Genomic DNA, 20,323 nt, shown 5'->3' with positions numbered 1-20,323 from the left:
GAAAGCTGGGAGAAACTAAGTGACTCGCCCAGGTCATAAATCTGGGTCTGTGGTCCAGCCTGAGTGTGAGCCCAGAACCGCCTGAGTGCCAGCTCACACGCTTCCCTGCTCCGCTGCTCACAGGGGGATGTTGGGGTTGGGCACTCACGTAGTAAGTGCGGTCTGCAAGCACATAACACACTGCACCAGGAGGGCTCTTAGCCTGACAGAGACCCTCTGCTCCATCTACCCTGCACCTCAGGGCTCCAAGAGAGCAATCCCCTCAAAGGTGTAGAGCAGCGGTGCTCGGGGGTCGCCTGATTCATAGCAGTAGCAACATGACAGTGATGAAGTAGCAATGAACATAATTTTATGGTTGGGGGTCACCACACCATGAGAAACTGTATGATAGGGTCGAGGCATTAGGAAGGTTGAGAACCACTGGTTTAGAATGAGGAGGAGCTAGGTTCCCTGCCTGGCTGCCAACTAGCTCCACAAATTCTTAACATCTTTCAGGAAGACACTGAAAAATGTCACGCCGATTAGCAGATGCTGATGTTGGAAGGCAGCCCGCATCACACCACCCCTTATCAGCACCCTGGCCCCGGTCGCTTTGTCTGTGCTGGGTTTTTTTTTAGAGACACCGGGCTATAAAAGCGGGCTGCACCTTTCCCACTGCAGTTCGGAGGTGTGAGGAGAAAGAGAGGCAGCGCTGACATCCTTCCCCATCGAACGTTGGGCAAGGTAAGAACTCGCTGCTTCGAATGCTCAAAAGAGGTAACTGAGAACCTTGGGTCATAGTAAAATCCGGTAAAATCTGGTCTTGCTGTCTATGCTTGGTGGCTGCGTAATGGAGGTTTGAAACCGTCCAGCGGGTGCTCGGCTGGAGGGAGGGGAAGCTTTCTGCTCCTGTAAAAATGTGCCATCTCGGACCTGCACAGGGTAGTTCTCCTCTGTCGCAGAGGTCACTATGAGTCGCTATGTACTCCATGGAAGGGAGGAGAGAGGCAACAAACAGGAAAGCATGCTTGGGCTTTGGAAGCAGAACCAGCTGGGTTTGAAACCAGATCCTTATAAACTTTCACTTTGACTTTAGGCAAATTACTTGCCCTCTCTGGTCTTAATTCCCCATGAGCAAATTACAGTTGCCAGTGATATTTATCTTACACAGTTGTCCTGAGGACTCCAAAAGCTAAACTCGCTGTCACCGAGCTGATTCTCATACACTGTGACCCTAGATAGAGTCTCCAATGATTTGTAAGGCTTTACAGGAGCAGACAGCCTCATCTTTTTCCAGGGAAGCAGTTGGTGAGTTTGAACCACTGACCTTGTAGGTGGCAATTGCCAGGGCTCCTGTCATGAGGATGAGAGGTAATACTTGAAGGAAACCTGATTGGTGGCCAGCTCGCAAGAAGCATAGCCAATAATGATAATGTTAACGAGTTCTACAACAATGATATTTCTAGGAAGGAGCTATATATACTTTCTTCTTTTTAAGAAAACCAATACTTTTATTTTTATGAAAGTAATACATCTTTGTGTTGTAGAAAATTAAGAGCCTTCAGGTAAACAAAAAGAGGAAAATACAGATCGCCCACCAGAGGTGACAGGCAGAGGGGAGAGAAACCAAACCAAATTCACTGTCATTGAGTTGAAAGCAGCTCTACAGGACAGGGTAGAAGTGCCCTGCGGGTTTCCAAGATTGTAGCCCTTTCCAAGAGTAGAAAGCCTCATCTTTCTCCCACACACCAGCTGGCGGCTTTGAACTTCCAACCTACAATGTCAGGGCTCCAAGAAAGTTAAATTCCTGAGTTTGGAGCTAGAATAGGAGAATTGATTTTTTTTTAAACTGAAAATTACACCTTATATATTTATAACCTTTTTAGCAAATTTCCTTCTTTGCTTAAAAGAGTAAGTGCTTAATAATCACATGTGATATAATTGTTTTTAAGAGAGATCTGTTTATTAATAGGGCTCTCTAAGGGTCTCATACAGGGTGATATCTACTAATATTGTCACAAACTCAGTCACAAGGGCCAAGATTCCGACCCATAGTGACCATATAGGACAGAGGAGAAGTGTCTCAGTGTTTTTCCAGGACTCCATAAAGCCTCCGCTTTCTCCTATGGAGTGGCTGGTGGTTTCTAACTGCTGACCTGTGGTTAGTACACCAAGAAAGATGTAACTCAGTACGCCACCAGGGTGCCTGAACACAGGGCAACCAGTCAGAGGAAGGCTCCTTGCACACGCTGATTTGATCGGTCCCTCAACAAGCAGAGAAGCTGGCTTTGGGTCAGCTACAAATACAATAGCGTGTACCTGCAGGTGTGGGCCACTGGGCCCTGTCGTGTACAGTATGGGGGACATAGGTAAGGGCTTGAAAAGACAGAGATGGCCTGCCTGGAAAGACTGGCAAAGATGTCTGTCTGCCCTGAGATTGATTCTTCCAATGGTTTAGGCATGATCAGGCCAACTCCCAGCTGAGGACTGAAGCTTAGGGGCAGGAGGGATGTTACTACTCTCATCTCAAGCTTCACCATCTGGATAACGGGTCACAGAGTTGTACCCAGAATGCATAGTGCCTGACACCTGTGACCACACCTCACAGTACTTGGCACCTAGGAATTGTATACACAGAGACGCACGGCAGCCTATTGGCTGAGCAGCATCCACGAGAGCCCTCCACTCTGAGCGGAGTGACGACATTATAGCTGGATCGCTCCTGACTCTCAAATTGCCCAACTGGTGATTCAATCCAGACCAGTGAGGTTTGAGTCAGAAAGTCTAGCCAACGGTGGGTGACAAATGAGGTCTGGACAGTGGGGAGAGGTTGACCTGTCGTCCCACCCTGCTACTAGCCCAGAGGGCCATCATGCAAGATAGACATTGATGTAGAACCAGGGGCTCTCCCCCAAAACATTGTCTGCCATATGCAGAGACAAAGTCGCATGAATAGAGCGTGCATACCAGGATATTTACCATGAAAATGGCACCCTCCTGCATCCGGCAGAGCTCTTGTATGTGCAGACTGACACGGAGGCCCGTGGTCCACCGGGAACGTGCAGTCTAACAAAACCCTCCTTTGCAGATACCAGCCGCCAAGATGCTGACCCTGTGGGCCGTGGCTGTCATGCTGTCTGCCCACGCAGCGGCGTTCGTGGATGTGATACGGCTAGATAAAGTTCCGGAACTCCTTCCTGCCAACCCGCTACCTCTACCTAACCCAGAAGGCCTTCTTCCCAACCCACTACCTGTCCCTAACCTGGGAGCCCTTCCTCCCAACCCGCTACCTCTACCTAACCCAGAAGGCCTTCTTCCCAACCCACTACCTGTCCCTAACCTGGGAGCCCTTCCTCCCAACCCGCTACCTGTCCCTAACCTGGGAGCCCTTCCTTCCAACTTTCTACCTGTCCCTAACCTCGGTCCTGCCTACCCTCTAAAAATACCCATCTCAGGACAAACACAGCCAAAAATATACAAAAAGACCTCTCCAGCAAAGGGCTCTTCGGGAGACAAAGGCTCCGGATGCAGAGTTGCAGCCAGCGTCTACGTGTCTGGAAACACACTCATAGAGCGTAAGTCAAATGTGCTTCCTTCCCTCTGTCCACCTCGACCCACGCTTCCTCATTTCCCGACACTAACAGCAGGCACCTCTTTCTGCGTTTGAAGTTTGCAAACATGCAGAGGCAGGGGAATGATTCCAGGGCATGCTGCTTCAGCAGCACCCGAGGGGGCCTGAGAACCTGGATTTCTAATAAGCGTCAAGATGATGCTAATGTGTCTGGTTTAGAAACCACCTTTGGGATAGGACTGGTCTTAACAACCTTGGAGGAGGAAACTCTTGGATTCAGCAGCTGTTGTTGTTGTTTTGGGTGGCGTCGAGTCGGTGCCGACTCGTGGCGACCCTGTGCACACCAGAGGGAGGCGTCGCCTAGTCCTGTGCCATCCAACACTGCTTACGTAGGGGCCCGTTGTTTCAGTCACGGAGTCAGTCATCTCATCAAGGGTCTCCCTCTTTTTAGCTGCCCTTCCATTATTTTTCACGGAGCATGAGGTCCTGGTCCAGGGACTGGTCTCTCCTGATAACATGTGCAAAGCGCATGAGACCAAGCCCCATCATGTAAGGAGCATCCTTCTAAAGGAGCCTCCTCACTGCACTTTTTCCAAGACAGATCTGCTGCTTCTCTTGGCCTTCCACGGCACTTTCAGCAGCCTATATATTTTAGTAGCTCGGCAAGGTCAGCAGTTTGAAACCACAGGTTGCTCTGCAGGAGAAAGATGAGGCTTCCTCCTCCCAGAAAGACTTGCCATCTTGAAAACCCACAGGGGCATTTCTACCCTCTCCTAGAGGGTTGCCATGAGCTAGCATCGACTCAATAGCAGTAAATTTGGTTTGGTTTTAATCAGTATTTATGTCTTATCACCAACATCAGAATTGGGAACTGGGACCAGAAATCTCACAAATTCTAACAGATGGGACCCAGTGCCCATCCTAGACTCCCATGGGTAAGACAAGCATCAGACTATTTTATCAGGAGCCAGGAACTGGGAAACCTGGTCTCCGCCCACTAAAACCATGGACCAGACTCTTCCTCTCCAAGCTCCCTTCGGACTCCTTTCCTCAGCCTCAGTCTCCTTCGTTCAGGAGAGAAGGCATTTGGCCTCTCTGAGGCTTGGCAAAAAGGGTGGGGGGACTCCCATTTGGGAAACAGAGACAGGGCAGAACTGACTGGCAAACGAAGGGGAACAGGTAACCCCTCAAAGCTCTGTGGGAGCCATCATCTGTCACCGTGCCATTGGTCAGCCTGCCAGGTTTGAGGTCGTGGTGTCAAAACAGGTTGAGTGACCAAAGCTCCAACATCTGTTCACTGTCTCTGAGAAAAAAACAAGTTGCACCCACTTTTCAAGGCACCCTTCCTAATTCCAAACCCACACTCACCTGGCTATTGAGGCAGTGCCAGCTTGTGGCGACCCTTGAGGACAGGGCAGACCTGCCCCTGTGGGTTTCTGAGGCTGTAACTGTTTACAAGAGTCGAGAGCCTGGGATGGCTTCAAACTGCTCACCTTGTAGCTGCCCAAGCCCCTGCATAAGCGATTTCAAACATACAAAAAAGTTCAGCAGAGAGATGTTTTAAAAGCGGGGGAGAAAGAGAGAGCCATGTACGCTTGAATTCAGTGTGGCTGATTTTGCTATTTTTATTTAAAATAAAATTTTGGGGTTAAGAGATCAAAACACCCATGTATCCACTCCTAGAGTAACAAAGAAAAGACTGCCACTAGCCTGCAGGCCCCGGTGAGACCTTCCAGGGCCACATCAGTTCCATTCCTCCAGTGGCAGCCAGCCACCAAGCAGGTGTCAGTAATGTCAACCCACCCCGGGGTTCAGAGCAGTCAGTGGAAGCAGGCTGCTGTGAGGCTGGACAGACGGCAGCCATGGCTGCCCTCAGGATGTCCAGTACCCAGTTCCCTTCAGCCCCGCGATTGAAGGAAACATGCTTCTCTCGACTGTTTGCAGATCTGAATAACACCATGGAAGAGAAAATTAAGAAGTTGGCGATGTCCAAAGATGTTAACATAGGTGGGGCACTTAAGGTCGTGATAGACGCGGTCGGAGGCCTGAACGGCTTGACAGGAATCGTCGGAGGCTTGACCAAACCCCTGGGCGGCTTGACCGACGGCGTGGGCCTCTTGACCGGAGGAGGCATGAGCGGTCTGACGGAAAGAGTGGGTGACTTGACCAAAGGCGTGGGCGGCTTGACCGGAGGCGTGGGCGGCTTGACCGGAAGCGTGAGCGGCTTGACCAAAGGCGTGGGCGGCTTGACCGGAGGCGTGGGCGGCTTGACCGGAAGCGTGGGCGGCTTGACCAACAGCCTGAATGGCGTCGCAGGAAAACTTGGCAATTTGCCTCTTTTGGGATCCCAAGATCTGCTTAAAGGTCTTGGTGGTCTTGGTGGTCTTGGTGGTCTTGGTGGTCTTGGTGGTCTTGGTGGTCTTGGTGGTGCTGGTGGTCTACTCAAGGGAAGCAGCAACTCTCCAGAGGAGCCCCAGGCCTCAGAAGCCACTCCTGGCAACCAAGCACCTCGGAGCAGCCCACCAGCCAGCGGCGCCGACCTTCTGCCTCTCAACTCTGTCAGTCAGGGGCTTCGTGAACTCCCCTTGGCCAATCCTGTCAGCCAACCAGTGGGTCTACCTACGGCAGCCTTGCCGGAAAATGCCGCCAATCTCACAGACAAGGTCAGTGACCTGGTCAACAAAGACATAGCCTCTGGCCTCTTGGACGGATTGGACCTTTCTAACCTGGGTGACACGTTGCTGGGGTAAGTTGCCGCTTCTTGGTCCCTAAGGCTTGTGGCTGGGGAAGAGAGGCTGCCTCTCGCGCATTGCTGAGGGCAACACTGTGTTTGTAGTGGAAGCGGGAAAGTTCCCTCCCCAAACCCAAATACTCACTCTGGCTGCAAACCTGGGCCTTTCGGTGGGAAGTATGAGCCTAAGAAACTCTCTGCCACCCTGGTGACGCAGAGGTGAAACACTCGGCTTCAAGCCAAAATTCTGTCATTTGAACCCACCGGCCGCTGCGCGGAAGAAAGGCGTGGCGTCTGCTCCCATAAACATTTCCTTGCAAACCCCAGGGAGCGGCCGTCCCCTGTCCTACAGAGAGAGTAGCTGCATCTCAGAATCAGCTCCCTGGGAATGGGTGTGAGGAGCTGAGTGGGGACTGGGGCGGGGTGGGGAGGGGAGGGGGGGACATGTCGGTTGTTCATTGGCTGCTTGCTTGCTCGGGTCTCTCTGCTACCTGCCAGTCTAATTCCGTTAGCCAAGCCTGACTCTATGCCGTCACTTTGCAGTTTGAAGGTGAAGGACGTGACTGTGAACTCCATGGCTATGAAAATGAAAGATAACGGGGTGCACGTTCAAGCCACAGTTACCATGCTTATCGGTGGAAACGGGTAAGGGTGCTTCCGTATCATTCTGCCTGGCCAGGATGGACCGGAATGCTCACTCCCAGTGTCCAAGGGCCAGGGAAGTAAGGCTTTGAATATGGCGCTCTGGGTGAGGTTGGGGCAAATTGGGCACCTAGTGACAGGCACTGCCCTCCTGCAGCCCAGAGACCAATGTGGAGGGTAATCCTGTGGAGCCCTGTCTTCCAACTGTGTAAGGGAAGTCTGAAATGCAGGTTCAGATGTGAAATCTTCACAGGCTTCGAAAAAAGGCAGTAACAGACCACAGAGAGGCCCACACTGGCCTTCCAGAAAATGAACCTTCCAGCGCATTCGGGCTGGCAAAAAGAGTCAGCGTGTTGTGTGCAAACATCCAAACCAGGCAGCTTGTGGGAGATGAAGAGAGGCCTGCACTGTCCTCAGGCAACTCCGAATTCCAAACACATGCATGAAGCCTTGGTCTGCCTGTGGGTAGTTCAGACATAGCATCTTGGGTCAGATACTGTGCTGGGCATGAAGAGAGGACAAGCGAGTGTCCCTGTGCTTGGAGAGCCCCAAGGAGTTGGGGAAAGTCAGCTCCTTGGACAAGGGCACACAGTATGAAGTGCTCAAGCACCTGCTACATCAAGAGTCATTTAAGATGGCAGGGCAGGCCAGAAATGTGGCCGCCGCCACCACTGATGTCAGCTACAAGGCACCCCGGTCCTAGAACCCATGTTTCGACCCCGCTAGTAACAGTATCATAAGGAGCCCCGGTGGCATCGTGGGCTGTGCATGAGGCAGTTAACCATGAGGTCAGCAGTTTGAACCCCCGAGTTGCTCCACGGGAGAAAGATGAGGCTTTGTGTTCCCATGAAGATTGACAGCCTCGGCCTCTCGCAGAGACAGTTTCCATGGGTCACTCTGGGTCGGGATTGCCTCAATGATAAGGAGGGTTTGGGGCTTGGGCATGTCCAGAAGAGACATGTGTTTTGCCCGCAGTGTCCCATTCCTCATATTACTGGCCTCTGGGACTGAGCAGGTCCTCCTTTGGCCACCGTGCCCCACGAGAGAAAGCCGAGGAAGCAGCGGGCACAACCACGAACCTGTCATGGGCACCTCATTGCAAGTCTGCCCACGAAATGAGATCTCTGTGGGCTGATAGAAAACAGACTTCGGACTCTGTGTCCCTCTCGGTTACTGCAGACCACCATGGGCCAGGCTCTGGGGGGGAAGGCTAGGTGATGTCACAGAGAGCCACAGCCTGCTTGTGTCACTGCCCGGGTGGCATGTTCAGGGGGCACCTCCAGGGACCCTGGCATGGTGTTGCCTACTGATTCTTCCTGACCTTGAAGAGGCTGGGTCCCCAGGGGGGAAAGGGAGGAAAATGCACATGAGAAATGGAGTCTACCTTTGCACCTCAATTCTTGGTGAGGGAGGGGAGCCAATTTCTATCCAAAAAGATCACTAGTGCTCTGGAAAGAACTTTCCCACGGGAGCCTGGGACAGACCTCCCGAGTGTGATCCTGACCCCTGACCCTGTGTGTAAGGGGATGACAAGCAGCTCAGTTAGATTTGCTAGGAAGCACCAAACTAGGCAAGCCTGAACAAAGTCACCAGGCCAGCACCCAGAATGCCCACCCCTAAGAGACCCAGTGAAGACAGGCCTGGCATCACCTGTAACTGGCTTCTCCACAGCTTACTGGGTATGGCAGTGGACTTAATTGGATTTAGTGTGCAAGCAGTTATATCTCTGGAGATAACCGTGTCCGCCAACAAGACGGAGTGCCCCACTCTCCACATTCAGAAGAAGGTCTTTACAGCCACGAAGGTGACGGCGTTGCTCCTGAATACGTAAGTGGGGCTAGGGGCTATTCTGCATCCACTAGCATGTATGCCAATGGGTGCCCATGCCACCACCCACTGGTTTTCACCATCCAACCGTGGAAGGCCAGAGAGGGTGTCGACTGCGGGCAGACCCGCTCTTTGAGACCAGGCTTCCTTTGCTCCACAGACTTTCTGACTGCGGATGCTGATTGTTTACATTTCCTCCTATTGTCTGCATAAGCCGTGTACATTCACCAGCTCAAACTGCAAAACATGCCAAAGGGTGTCCAGCAATAGGTCTCCCTTCCCTCCCCGTACCCTCGCTCGGGAGCTCGTTATGTTTGTTATGTTCCCTGGGAGACCAATGACTCCGGCTTCCTTTCTGTCTGTCCTCTCGGAGGTAATCCACCCACACAAGTAAATAGGCACATAGTTCGCGGTTTAACAAACAACGACAAGACTTGGAGGCTGTGTTAGATCAATTCATGGAGGCCCTGGCTTTTCACGGCCGTCCCGTGCTCCCTGATAAGCACGCGCTACATACACTTGATTTAGTCCACCGCTCAGCAACAAATGGCGGCTTCTCTCCAACTAACTTCTGTATCCAAACCCAATGAAGGCAGACATAGGCAAATCTCCCCTCCCCCACCCCCGATCCCTCCCCTGTGGACCGGTGTCTGAAAGATGCCTTCCCATGTGGGAGAGACTTCTTGCGTATTGGTAACTGCCAGGTATCCTTGCCTCTTTCTGAAGGACTGAAGCTGAATGGGGAGGGGCTCCTTGCTTGCATTCCCTGAGCAGCAGGAGGTCCTGTCGCTGGTAGGGCAATAAGTGGGTGCTCACGGATGTTTGAGTGAAATGGAGCAATACAAAGTCTCCCAGTCCTCCACATTTCTCTCTGGCAGGGTGGAAGACACTCTCCCTATCTCTGGCATCATCCCTGTGGACCTGACTGATACAGTAGCTGTGCTGCTGACCGTGGAACTGAATTCTGAAGTAAGCGATGGGGGAGTGTGGGGGAGAGGGCACCATCAGGAGGAGGCCTAGTGTCTGTGGGGGGAAAGGACGGGAGATGGCTGCCCCTGGGAGAGACTCCGGAGTGAGACAGGGAGCTTTCCAGGGTCCTGAACAAAGGAGACCACAGCACCTCTGGCTCAAAAAACTCAACCTAGAAAGAAGCTTGGACAGTTCCTAAGGCTGGAGAGAAACAGGGTGTGTTTGGGGGATGAACGGGAGAGAAAGAAGAAGACCGGGTGAGGAGACTTGTGTGTAAGGGGGAAGCCAACCTGCGCGCTGTCAGCAAGCCTAACGCTGGTGTCTTCCCAGGACAAAAACGCAGCTGCGGCCGATGCTGTGTTCGGTTATATCGGTGAATGCAAGACCTGTGAGTACACACACCTGCCCGCCCTGGGGCTCCTAGACAACAGAGAGGGGTGGCAGTGACTCTGACGGCTTAGCACGGGGGACAGCCCAGAGAGAATGGGGCTATGAAACGAGACCCCGGGCACCTACGAGTGCCCACACAGGTTCCCCTTGGCACCCTTTAGGGCCAAAAGCAACACAGCTTGCTGGCTTCTTTGTGCCCTGGGGAGTCTTTGCCGGAGCCCCCCAGTCCCTATTGTTCCCTAAAGTGTCCACACGCATAGTGGTGCTGAGTGAGGAGCAGCCCCAGCCCTTCAGCCTGGGAGGCTGGAGACCAGAAAATCCCTCCAGCGAGCGTGTCCACCCCATTTATGAGGTGGGGGTGAAAGTGCATGGAGGGAGGGCAGCTGCCAAGGCCAGTTGAGGATGGGAGTCAGTAGTGTTTTCTAAGTGTCCCCGAGACGCGAAACATGTGTTCGGATCAAGCACCTTTTCCCTCGCTCCTGCGGCTTTCAGCCCATCATGGTCATGGTCATGTCCTCGGGTCGGACCCCACCCACCCACTGTGCCTCCAGATCCCCTCCAGAGGTATGGGCAGACACCAGTGAGGGCACCAGCTTGCCTGCCCTGCAGAGGGAAGAGAGCAGGATTCACACGGGTCCCACTGCCGTAGGGTAGAGCCTGTCAGTGAGGCTAGAGCCTAGCGGCCTCCTGTGGGTTGTAAGTGGTCGCCTCATGCCCCTTGTCCTCTGGCTTGCAGCACCTGGCCTGTACAAATACCACCTGAAAGATGCCAAGTTGTCCGTGGAAGGGCTGCTAATCACATACTGTGTAAGTACAGCTTTTCTGTGCCATCCCTGCTCTACGAAGGCTGAGAGTAGGGCTGAGGTCACAAAATGCATCCCAATGACGCCTACGTACCTTCTGGAAGCCCGGGCCTCGGTCAGGGGCTCAGCCTCCCAGGCTTCCCCACCAGCCCTGAGCAGCTCTCAGGGGTCAGCCTGACCCCTCCTTCCATTCGCAGCCTGAGGGAGCAGTGCCCTTAGGAAGAACACAACAGCGACAACCACTTCTCGGACCCTTAGGGGGCGCCTCGCACCAGTCTGGGCCCCCAGTCGGTGACACGAATGAAAACCAGGCTTCCTGGCCATTCTTGACTGTTCCTACCAGTCCTATCTCAACCACCTGGAGAAGATACTCCCTGAGTCAGGAGCAGAACTGAAGGAAAGCCAGGCTTTCGATTCCATGAAATCCACTCCGGGTCCCCATCTGTCTGAGTTCTCTAGTGGCCCTGGAATGGGGCAGTAGATGGGCTTAACAAACCGATCGGTATTTTTCAGAGTTGAGGGGCTAGACGTCCACATTCATTGTGTCAGCTCAAGTGGAAGGCTCTCTCCTGCACGGCTTTCTCCCTCAGCTCCAGGCCAGGTCCTCATCTCGATCTTCCCCTGGGCTGGGAAGTTGTCAGCACAGGGACCCCAGGTCCAAAGGACACCTAGCTCTTCTTTCTCGTAGAACTGAGGCCCCTCCTTCGCTGTTCCTCTCTCTCTCCTATCTCCTCTTGTAAGGTAAAAAGTGATGGAACCACACCCCAGGTGATGCCCCTTCCTCTAATCAGGGCTGTGACCTGAGTTGGGGACCCAAATGCTCTGACGCCAATTGGCTGGTCACATCAGATCACAACACGAGGGATGCTTGCATCATCATATGACACCCCAAATCGCATCATCCCATATAACTGTCCAACCACGGAGACGCGTGGCCTGGTCAAGTGGACACATGTTGTGGGGGGAGCACATTTCTAGCCATGACACCATCTGAAACAGGTATCCTCAGTATATCTATATCTTAAGCACAAACACAGGCAGGGAGTCGGGGACTGATGATGGGAAAGAAAAGTAACCCATTAAATTAAGCACAAGGCCATTAAAATGTTTACCAAATGCTCAGCAGTAGTTAGAAGTGCTTCTGAAGGTACTGAAACCTGTGTTGTTCTTATGGGCTGTCAAGTTGGTTCTGACTCAGAGTGACCACGGGCCCAACAGAGCGACCCTGTGCCATCCTCCCAGCTGCTCTATGTCCCAGCCCGTTGTCGCAGCCACGGTGTGAACCTTCTTAATAGAATAAAAATTAAGAGAAAAAAAACAAAATTAAGTGGCGTTTTAAAAAAAACAATTTAGATGAAGTAACCCAACACATGCAGAAATAGGAATGCCACAAACAAAGAAATCTTTTTTTTTTCCTTTCTCTGAATTTTTCCTATTTCCTGCCATATTGCGTCCACATTTTAAAAGCCGAGGGGCAAATGCCGCTAAAGCAGCGGTTCTCAACCTGTGGGTCGCGACCCCTTTGAGGGTTGAACAACCCTTTCACAGGGGTCACCTGATTCATCACAGTAGCAAAATGACAGTGATGAAGTAGCAACAAAAATAATTTTATGGCTGGGGGGTCACCACCACGTGAGGAACGGTATGAAAGGGTCGTGGCGTTAGGAAGGCTGAGAAGCACTCATCTAAAGGGTAAAGGAAGTGATGGGGGCGCCAAAGCATTGATGAAAAGGTCCCAGCGACAAGGTAGGACTTGACATCCGAATGCTATGGAGACAGAGAAGGAGAGAAGACATTCAGGGCTGGGAGACCACCCTCAGAAAAGGCGTGACCACGGGAACCCTACTGGAGACCACACGTGATGGGGGAATTCTCCTGGAAAGCAAGGATTGTGGCTTCTCTGCAGCAAAGGGTGGGCTGTGCTGAGCCGTACTGCAAGGGGGTCACCAGTAGCTGGAGCTCAACAGTGGCTCCCTCTTTAGAAGCGACTCTTGTTCTCCAATCCCCATAAACCCTACCCCTCCCGGCCCTTGCCCCGCCTGAATCTGGGGAGGTCCTCTGCTCTTTGTCCTCCTGCTGGTGGCCAGGTCACGGGAGCTGTTGAAAGTGGACCTCGTCAACCGGGACAACAGGGGCATTCCCTTGGCTCTCCCTCTCTCCAGGTTGTTTGCACCCACGAGGGGAAAGCGATGCCCGTACCTGGAAGTTGGCTGCCTCCACATCCCCAAAATGCCAGCATGACCGTCACTATCTCCCACAACATGATCAAGATGGTCGTCGCTCTCACTGCCAAGAAGAGCTCTGTCTCCGTAAGTGTCACCGCAGGGCTCCTGCCCACTAGGCTTCAGCCTAGCCTGTCAGCCTCTGAGACCAGGGAGGTGGGAAGGCGCGGGAGCATCGAGAAAGCTCTGCCAGAGGAATGCATGAGGAAATGCTGAGGAATACGTACCTCCCCTTACTGACCTTGGTCGCTCCCGTGGAAAGCAAGGAGCCGAGGAACAAGGAGAGTAATGTTTTCTGGGGGCCAGCTGTGCGCCAGGACCCCAGCTGGGGTTCCCACATTTGTCCTCAGCGCATTGCGCAGAGATAGGTGTTCGCACCGTCATCCCTCTGGCAGGTGAGCCGATGGAGAGAAGCAACGTGCCGATAGTTAGGGCCCTAGCCAGGGAGGTGAGTTCATCCACCTATGAGACAACCAGCTTCTGACGGCCCTCCAAGTGGTAGAAGGAATGGTAGCAGTTGCAGTGACCACTGTCCTAGGGGCCAAGCCTGTCCAAATTATCAAGGGCAGGGCAGTCACAGGCCACAAAGAGAGGCCAAAATAGGAAATGCCACCGAACAGTGCATTGTATGTGCTTCATACCTGCCGTCCCTTCAAGAAAGAGGAGACAAAAGACAGTGCTTGGTATCAGATAGATCCTGTCCTCCCTGGTCCCGCCGCCTTGCCAGCAGCCAGCCAGCAACTGAGGATCGATAAATATTAAAGAGAATGAACTGATTGTTGCATGGTGCTGACTTCCTTTACAACAGATCAACGGCATGAATGCAAGGATATTAAAAGTAAGCTACAGCTACCAAAAAGGCAACAGAGTTGACGCCAAGGTGCTCATAGAGGTGACGAGGGATGGTACAGACCCAGCACGTGTGACATCGGTGAGTGCTCCGAACAGAATCAGAGTGGGGCTAGGAATGGGGCGTGAAAGAAAGAAGAGAGAGTGTCCTTGGGGAGCCGCTGCCCAAACTCTGAGGTTCAGAGTGCCCGGGTGTTGCTGGGCGGAGGGAGAGCTCGGACCTGAGGAATGGGTGGAGGTGGAGGTGGCGGGTCGGCTCAGAATGTGTCACACGTACTGAATAGGCAAGTCAGTCGTGGTTCTATTTTAACCGATGGTCGCTTTGTGTTAATTCAGGTCTCCACGTTCTTCTGTAAGAGCACGGTTTCCAACGACAAAATGACATCAGAAATCAAACTTCTAAGGTACGATCTACAACTGCATAACCTTCCTCACACCCTGACATTTCAAGAGGCAAAGTCAGAACTCCTATACAGGGATGGTATAACAGGCCCGTGGGAAATACTCGTCAAATGACAGGGAAGTCGGGAGATTTAAACCCCTACGCTCTTTCTTACCCACCTCATTTTGATGTTTCAACTCAGTCTTTTTAAAACAGCTGCAGAGGTTGACATTTAAACTCTACTCTAGAATTGGTTGGCCTTTGGGGATGTGAAACTAATCTTTCCTGGTACTTTCTTTCCTGGCAGACATGAAGACAGTGCAGAACCCCCTGAGGCTGTAAGTTGATTCTGTGTGTCTACCTGACTGTGACTGTGTGGTATGAGAAAGGTCTTTTCGTGTCAGACTATCAATTGGACTGTCATATATCATGGAGACACGTGCAGTAGAACTGCAGGCTCCAAACGAGGCTAACTGCCCGGGCGTACGCGTCAGCAGCCCCGAGGGCATAGGAAATCCATCCAGAAGCAGACCCTAGGGGTCATCCAAAACCCAGGTTTCCCTACATCTCAATCTTCGTGGGCAGCTACAGCGGGCCAGCCTTTGTGACCTGGACAGAAAAGATAAAAGGCATGACCCCTGACCTCATATAAATTCCCAGCCAGGAGAAGAAACAGATCTTTACACAAATTTCTGTGACTCTCTCTGATGCGCACATGACACAGGTTGGAGAAGACAGGGATGTCCACATTCAGCCTTAAAGGAAGAGCAAGACGTCACCCTATAGACACCAAGGGTGTGCCAATCGACTTGCAGTGGTTCTCAACCTTCCGAGTATAGGTCCTCATGTGGTGGTGACCCCCCAACCATAACATCATTTTCATTGCTACGTCATCACTGTCATTTTGCTACTGTGATGAATCAGGCGAACGACCCCTGTGACAGGGTCATTCGCCCTCCCAAAGGGGTCACGACCCACAGGTTGAGAACCGCTGCAGCAGAGGCAGCAGCATGAGCAAAGGGTATGCGGTTGTTGTCAGGTGCCATCGGATCAGTCCCCACTCTGAGCAACCCTACGCCCAACAGGAGTCGCTGCCCAGGCCGGGGCCATCCTCACCATGGGTCTGATGGCTGAGCCCTGGCTGCCGCCCCTACTGTGCCAATCCACCTTGGGGAGGGCCCTCCTCTTTTGTGCCGCCCATCTACTTTACCAACAGGGTGTCCTTTTCTAAGGACTCATCTCTCCGGATAAAAGGTCCAAACCAAGGAAGGCCAAGTGCTGCCACCTCGCTTCTAAGGAGCATTCTGGCTGTACTTCTTCCAAGGCAGATCTACTTATTCTTTTGGCCACTTATGGCATTTTCAATATTCTTTGCCAGTACCATAATCCAAATCCACCGATCCTTCTTCGGTCTTCCTTATTCAACACTCTCACATGCATACGAGGCGACTGAAAATACCATGGCTTGGGTCAGGCACTCCTTAGTCCTCAGGGTAACCTCCTTGCTTTTCAACACTTTCAAGAGGGCTCGTGCAGCAGACTGGCGCAATGCGATGCAGGTAGGCCCAACGAACGTCCCGGGTCCGGGTGGCTTGGAATCCTAAAGCCTCTGAAGGAGGCGCACGCAAAGGGAAGGGTGGTAAGCACAGCACCGGCAGGGCAAGGCCATTCCCGGAAGGTCTCGCAGAGTACAAGGGGCGCAGTACTCAGCACCCATTGTGTGTGTGCTGGGGGCCGGGAGCCCGCCTCTTCTCACAGCTGTCCCCCTCGGCACAGAGCAGCGCCAGGCACCCAAAAAAGGGGTCCCAGCAACATTTGATAGAGGAACCCCTTAAGGCATTAAGAGAAACTGAGGGGCTTTTGAGAACTCCAAAGAATCATGGATCGAAGGTATAGATTGAAATCCACTCGTGCACAGTCGTGCTCCGGAACAGACATTTCCATTCCAGGAAAATTGTACCTATACAGAGGCAGTTAAGAGTCCCTCTCTAAAAAAAAAAAAAAAAAAAAACCAACCTCCCTCCCTTGCTTTAAAAGACTAGATGATTTGCAATAAAACATTCACTCAAAAAAAAAAAAAAATACAAGATCCCAAGCACCTGGTGGCATGGATGGACCCGAAGAACAGTAGGCTAAGTGAAATTAACCAGTTATAAAAAGAAACGTTATGAGACCACTGTTATCGGTGGTGGGCAGGGGGAGGGGACTGTACTTTGGGGGTTGTCGAGCAGGGGGAGACAAAGGCGGGAAGTTAAAGCAATGGGCTAGATGGGGATGGGTGTTAACCTGGGCAAAATGAAAATAGTTCACAAGAGGAAGAAGAGAAATCAGGAAATGGGCATGGGGTTAACTACTGGGGGAATGAGAGGGGGGGATTGATGGATGGTTTAAACTACTGAAAAGTAGACAGTCTGAACTGTAAACCCTGTCCCCCCCACCCCCCACACACCTAATTATCATTTTTTTAATAATGAGAACAAAAAGACGAGATAGGGAGCTACTAAATGGTCTTTATGACCATGTTTCACTGTCTCTTTCAGATGGACGAGGTAAGAGAAAGCGTGGATAAAGTTATGGAGAAGTTTACAAAAGGCCTTCAAGGTATGTGGAATGACCGGCCGCGAGTGGGAAGCCCTCACACACAGCAGGAGGTGCGGCAGCACCAAACAAAATAGCACCCCATCAACAGCTGAAGCACCAAGAATGGCTTGGCTGTTTGACAGGAGTTCAGACTCTTGTCGTGGTGAGAAAACCGAAAACCAAATCAAAATCTCCTGATCCTCCGGAAACCGAGTGGGGACGCCCCCTTGGGGCCCAACACTAGCATGCCAGTTGGAAAAACCATGGCATAGGTGTACTTACCCTGGAGTCACTGAGTCACACGGACACTGTGGGGTTGAGAAATCCGACAGGCTAGAACGGGATCCCCGAAGAGCTGTTGGTGCTAACTACCATCTGTACATATTTCTGGTGAATCAAATGGGGTACAGCATGGTTCAAAGAATACCAAAATATGAAGGGGTTGAAGCTGGTGAGGGCAGACATGCCAGCATTTCATTTGGCACCAGTTCATCGCACACAGGGCACTGTCCTGCTTCAACCTAGCACTCAGGTCCTCTCTTCCTCACCACCATCGTCCCTAAAGGACTTTGAGAGACTGTGCCTTGCTGAAACCTCTCTGTTAATGGTCAGAGGGGAGACGTCTCCTAGGGTTATACACTGCCTCCAACTTGACCATGGCTAAAATAGCTCCGTCTTGGTTATTTGACTGATTTTGTATTGCTCAACTCCTATCATAATACGTTCCTTCTTTATTTCAGTGGTGTTTAGAGAAGTGCCTGTGCCCCTGGGACCATTCCCATCTCAAATGACTGATGTCCCAGTTAATTACGTGAAATTGGTAAGAGAGACAATAACGTTTTCCCCTTGCATGAAAGCCTACACTGGGGGGTTGGTTCTTCTGAGTAATGAATGGAACAATGGCCTCTGAAATCAACCTTTTCCAGCTGCCCTGCCAGCTGTCTTCTGACCGGCCCACTCTTCTTGTCCGAATCAGCGTTCAACATCCCTGTAGGCCCCGCAGAAGTCCTGACACTGAGACAGCCTTAGTCATAACAAATTAAATCATCTGCCCCACCGTCCCACACTCTCCCACTGACATGAATGTAGCTCAATTATTTCTTTGGAAATATGCCCATCACATACGTCTGACCTCGTCCTCACTGTCACTGTGGGCCCTGCCACAGTCCCGCATTCTCTACCTCCCTGGTTCACAAGTTCCTACATTTCTGTCTAACTCAAACCCATGTTTACCCAACCTTTGTCTCTAGGAAAAGATTTCCCAGCAAGGGTGGGTGGCACTGAGGAAGTTATATGAGGAGTCTTCTTGGTGCTGTGAGTTGGGTGTTGGGCTACTAACCTCCAGGTTGGTGGTTCAATCCCATCAGTCACTCAGAGGGAGAAAGATAAGGTTATGTGTTGTCCTAAAAACGTACCATCTCGGAAACCCTGTAGAGGGTTGCTGTGAGATGGGATCAACTGAAGGGTTGGGCTTGGGGGATTGTTTGTGGTCAAATCAATCCCTAAAAGGTGGTACAAACAGCATCTCCCTCAGGGTCGGTTTCTACCTCTAGCTCTCACACTATCTAGCTCTGTATGAGTGGCCTTGGACTTAACACCCAACCTCCCCAAGCAGGACTGGGGTTAAGGATTTGGAATCAAATGATTGCTAAATGAGTTCAGCTGCAGCTGATAAAAGCCAGCCAATCATGACAATAAAAGCATCGAGCATGATGGCAACTTTTAGCAAAGGCTGATTCATGACCCAAACAATGACTCTAGAATTCACCTCTTCGCTGTACTTTTTCTGGATGGGCTCTGTCCTGAGTCTGCATGGAGGAGGCCTGCTTACCAGAGGTTCCATCCTTGAGACCCCTTCATATCCCTCCCTGCTGGCTCAATAACAATGCAGCAGAAATCACAAGGGGGGCCCTTTGGCCTTTCTTTGGCCGTATCCTTGAAACAAGTGCTATGTATTGGTTGTCTCACCCATGCCTGCAACCAGCTTAAAATTGTAGTGCATAATCAGATGTCCTTTATCTCCCACAAAAGAATATTATAGCATCAATCTAAAGGCACCAGACGCCACGAAAACTCCAGAAGAGGGCAGCAAAACTCTACAAACTTCTTCTCTCTGATATTTTGAGCCAAGGACATGCTCACAACTATGGAGCAAAGGAGAATTCGCTGTCTCGTCACGCCAACTATCTCTGAGAATAAAGCCAACGCAGTGCTGCGTTAACAAATGTAAGAATGCAAGACGTCTGGAGATTTTCGGCATTTCTGTAATCATCTCTTTATTAAACAAACTCTTTTCATGCAAAAGTGACTCCCTTCTCCTCATTTCCTGCAAACAGACATTCTTTCTGTGTTTCCAGCTGGGGTTAGCATGACTGACCAGAGACGTTATAACGTGAGCGATATGATGGGGCATTAAACTCAGCATTCGTTTCATCCAGTGCACAGGGGCTGATGGTGACAATAATTAAGGCTTGGCTTCTCACCCCCTCCCATCCCCCACTGCAAATGCGTCATGCTTCACCATGGTCAAACACCAAAATCATACAGGCGTTGACAGCCAACTTCTCAGTCATCCGATGTTACGCACTGAAAGGCACATACATTTACAGGCTGAAAACTGAAGGGATCCAAGCAGGGTATGACCCTCATTAACACCATGAGCAGGGCAACACACGAGACCAGATTCCAAATCAGTGACTACAGGACCAGATCCAAATGTCTGAGAGCGGAAATCCAAACTGAGAGGTCAGGACACGGGGCAAGACGGAGAACACCCCAAAGACATAGACTCGGTGTGTCGATTGTGGCTAGGGCACTGGAGGCTCTCCTAGTGTACCACATGTCAAAGCAGTACTTAACATTGAACATTCACTTTAGAACATGCACCGCACAGAAATGCCCGGCTGACGAGCACGACTTCAAAGTCCGATACCACATAGACGCTCAGTCTCTATAGAACACGCCTTCCCTGGTGGCCTCTGAAATCCAAAGAACTCAAATGGAAGTCAAACCGTCTACATAGGGAAAGCTGTGTCCGATGTCTTGTTTCCTCACAGGGACATAGCCCCACATATCAAAAGGCTTATCACCTCATTCTCACCAGCCCCATTTCCTGAAACTCACGCCTCGATCTTGTCCAAAGGCAGCTTTGGGTTTGTTTTGCAACCTGTCCCAGGTGGTAAATGACACCAGAATCCAGTCGTCTTTTGGCACCCAGAGATCAGGTCGTTCTTGATCCTTCCCCTAGCTCACCAACAGCGAGGGTACTCTTGATTCTGCCTCAATAACGCCACTTCCATCTGTACTCTTCTCCATTGCTACCTCGCCCAAGTCCCTATCGCCCTTCAACATGACAACTGGTCTCTTCTAATCTGGGCT

The 20,323-nt window shown here is 51.5% G+C and overlaps 1 protein-coding gene across 1 annotated transcript; it reads left to right on the top strand.

Annotated features, from left to right (window-relative positions):
* Nucleotides 1–680: 680 nt before the first annotated feature.
* LOC142422397 (uncharacterized) lies at nucleotides 681–19,234 on the top strand. The gene is made up of 15 exons (XM_075527788.1): nucleotides 681–723; nucleotides 3,068–3,554; nucleotides 5,495–6,296; nucleotides 6,825–6,926; nucleotides 8,595–8,750; nucleotides 9,629–9,719; nucleotides 10,050–10,107; nucleotides 10,846–10,916; nucleotides 13,075–13,221; nucleotides 13,943–14,065; nucleotides 14,320–14,387; nucleotides 14,673–14,703; nucleotides 16,906–16,966; nucleotides 17,686–17,765; nucleotides 18,977–19,234. Exons 2-15 carry the CDS (start codon nucleotides 3,083–3,085, stop codon nucleotides 18,995–18,997), a joined length of 2,283 nt encoding a protein of 760 aa, XP_075383903.1. The 5' UTR covers nucleotides 681–723; nucleotides 3,068–3,082; the 3' UTR covers nucleotides 18,998–19,234.
* The last annotated feature ends 1,089 nt before the right edge of the window (nucleotides 19,235–20,323 follow it).

Source organism: Tenrec ecaudatus, chromosome 12 (genome assembly GCF_050624435.1).
Source record: "Tenrec ecaudatus isolate mTenEca1 chromosome 12, mTenEca1.hap1, whole genome shotgun sequence".
NCBI lineage: Eukaryota > Metazoa > Chordata > Mammalia > Afrosoricida > Tenrecidae > Tenrec > Tenrec ecaudatus.
The sequence above is the reverse complement of the archived record's forward strand: the minus strand, read 5'-3'. Positions and strand labels throughout refer to the sequence as shown.

Coding starts and splice junctions, on each gene's coding strand:
- LOC142422397 (XM_075527788.1), top strand. CDS start 3,083: ATGCTGACCCTGTGGGCCGTGGCTGTCATGCTGTCTGCCCACGCAGCG. Junction 3,555..5,494: donor TGGAAACACACTCATAGAGC/GTAAGTCAAATG, acceptor GACTGTTTGCAG/ATCTGAATAACACCATGGAA. Junction 9,720..10,049: donor CCGTGGAACTGAATTCTGAA/GTAAGCGATGGG, acceptor GTGTCTTCCCAG/GACAAAAACGCAGCTGCGGC.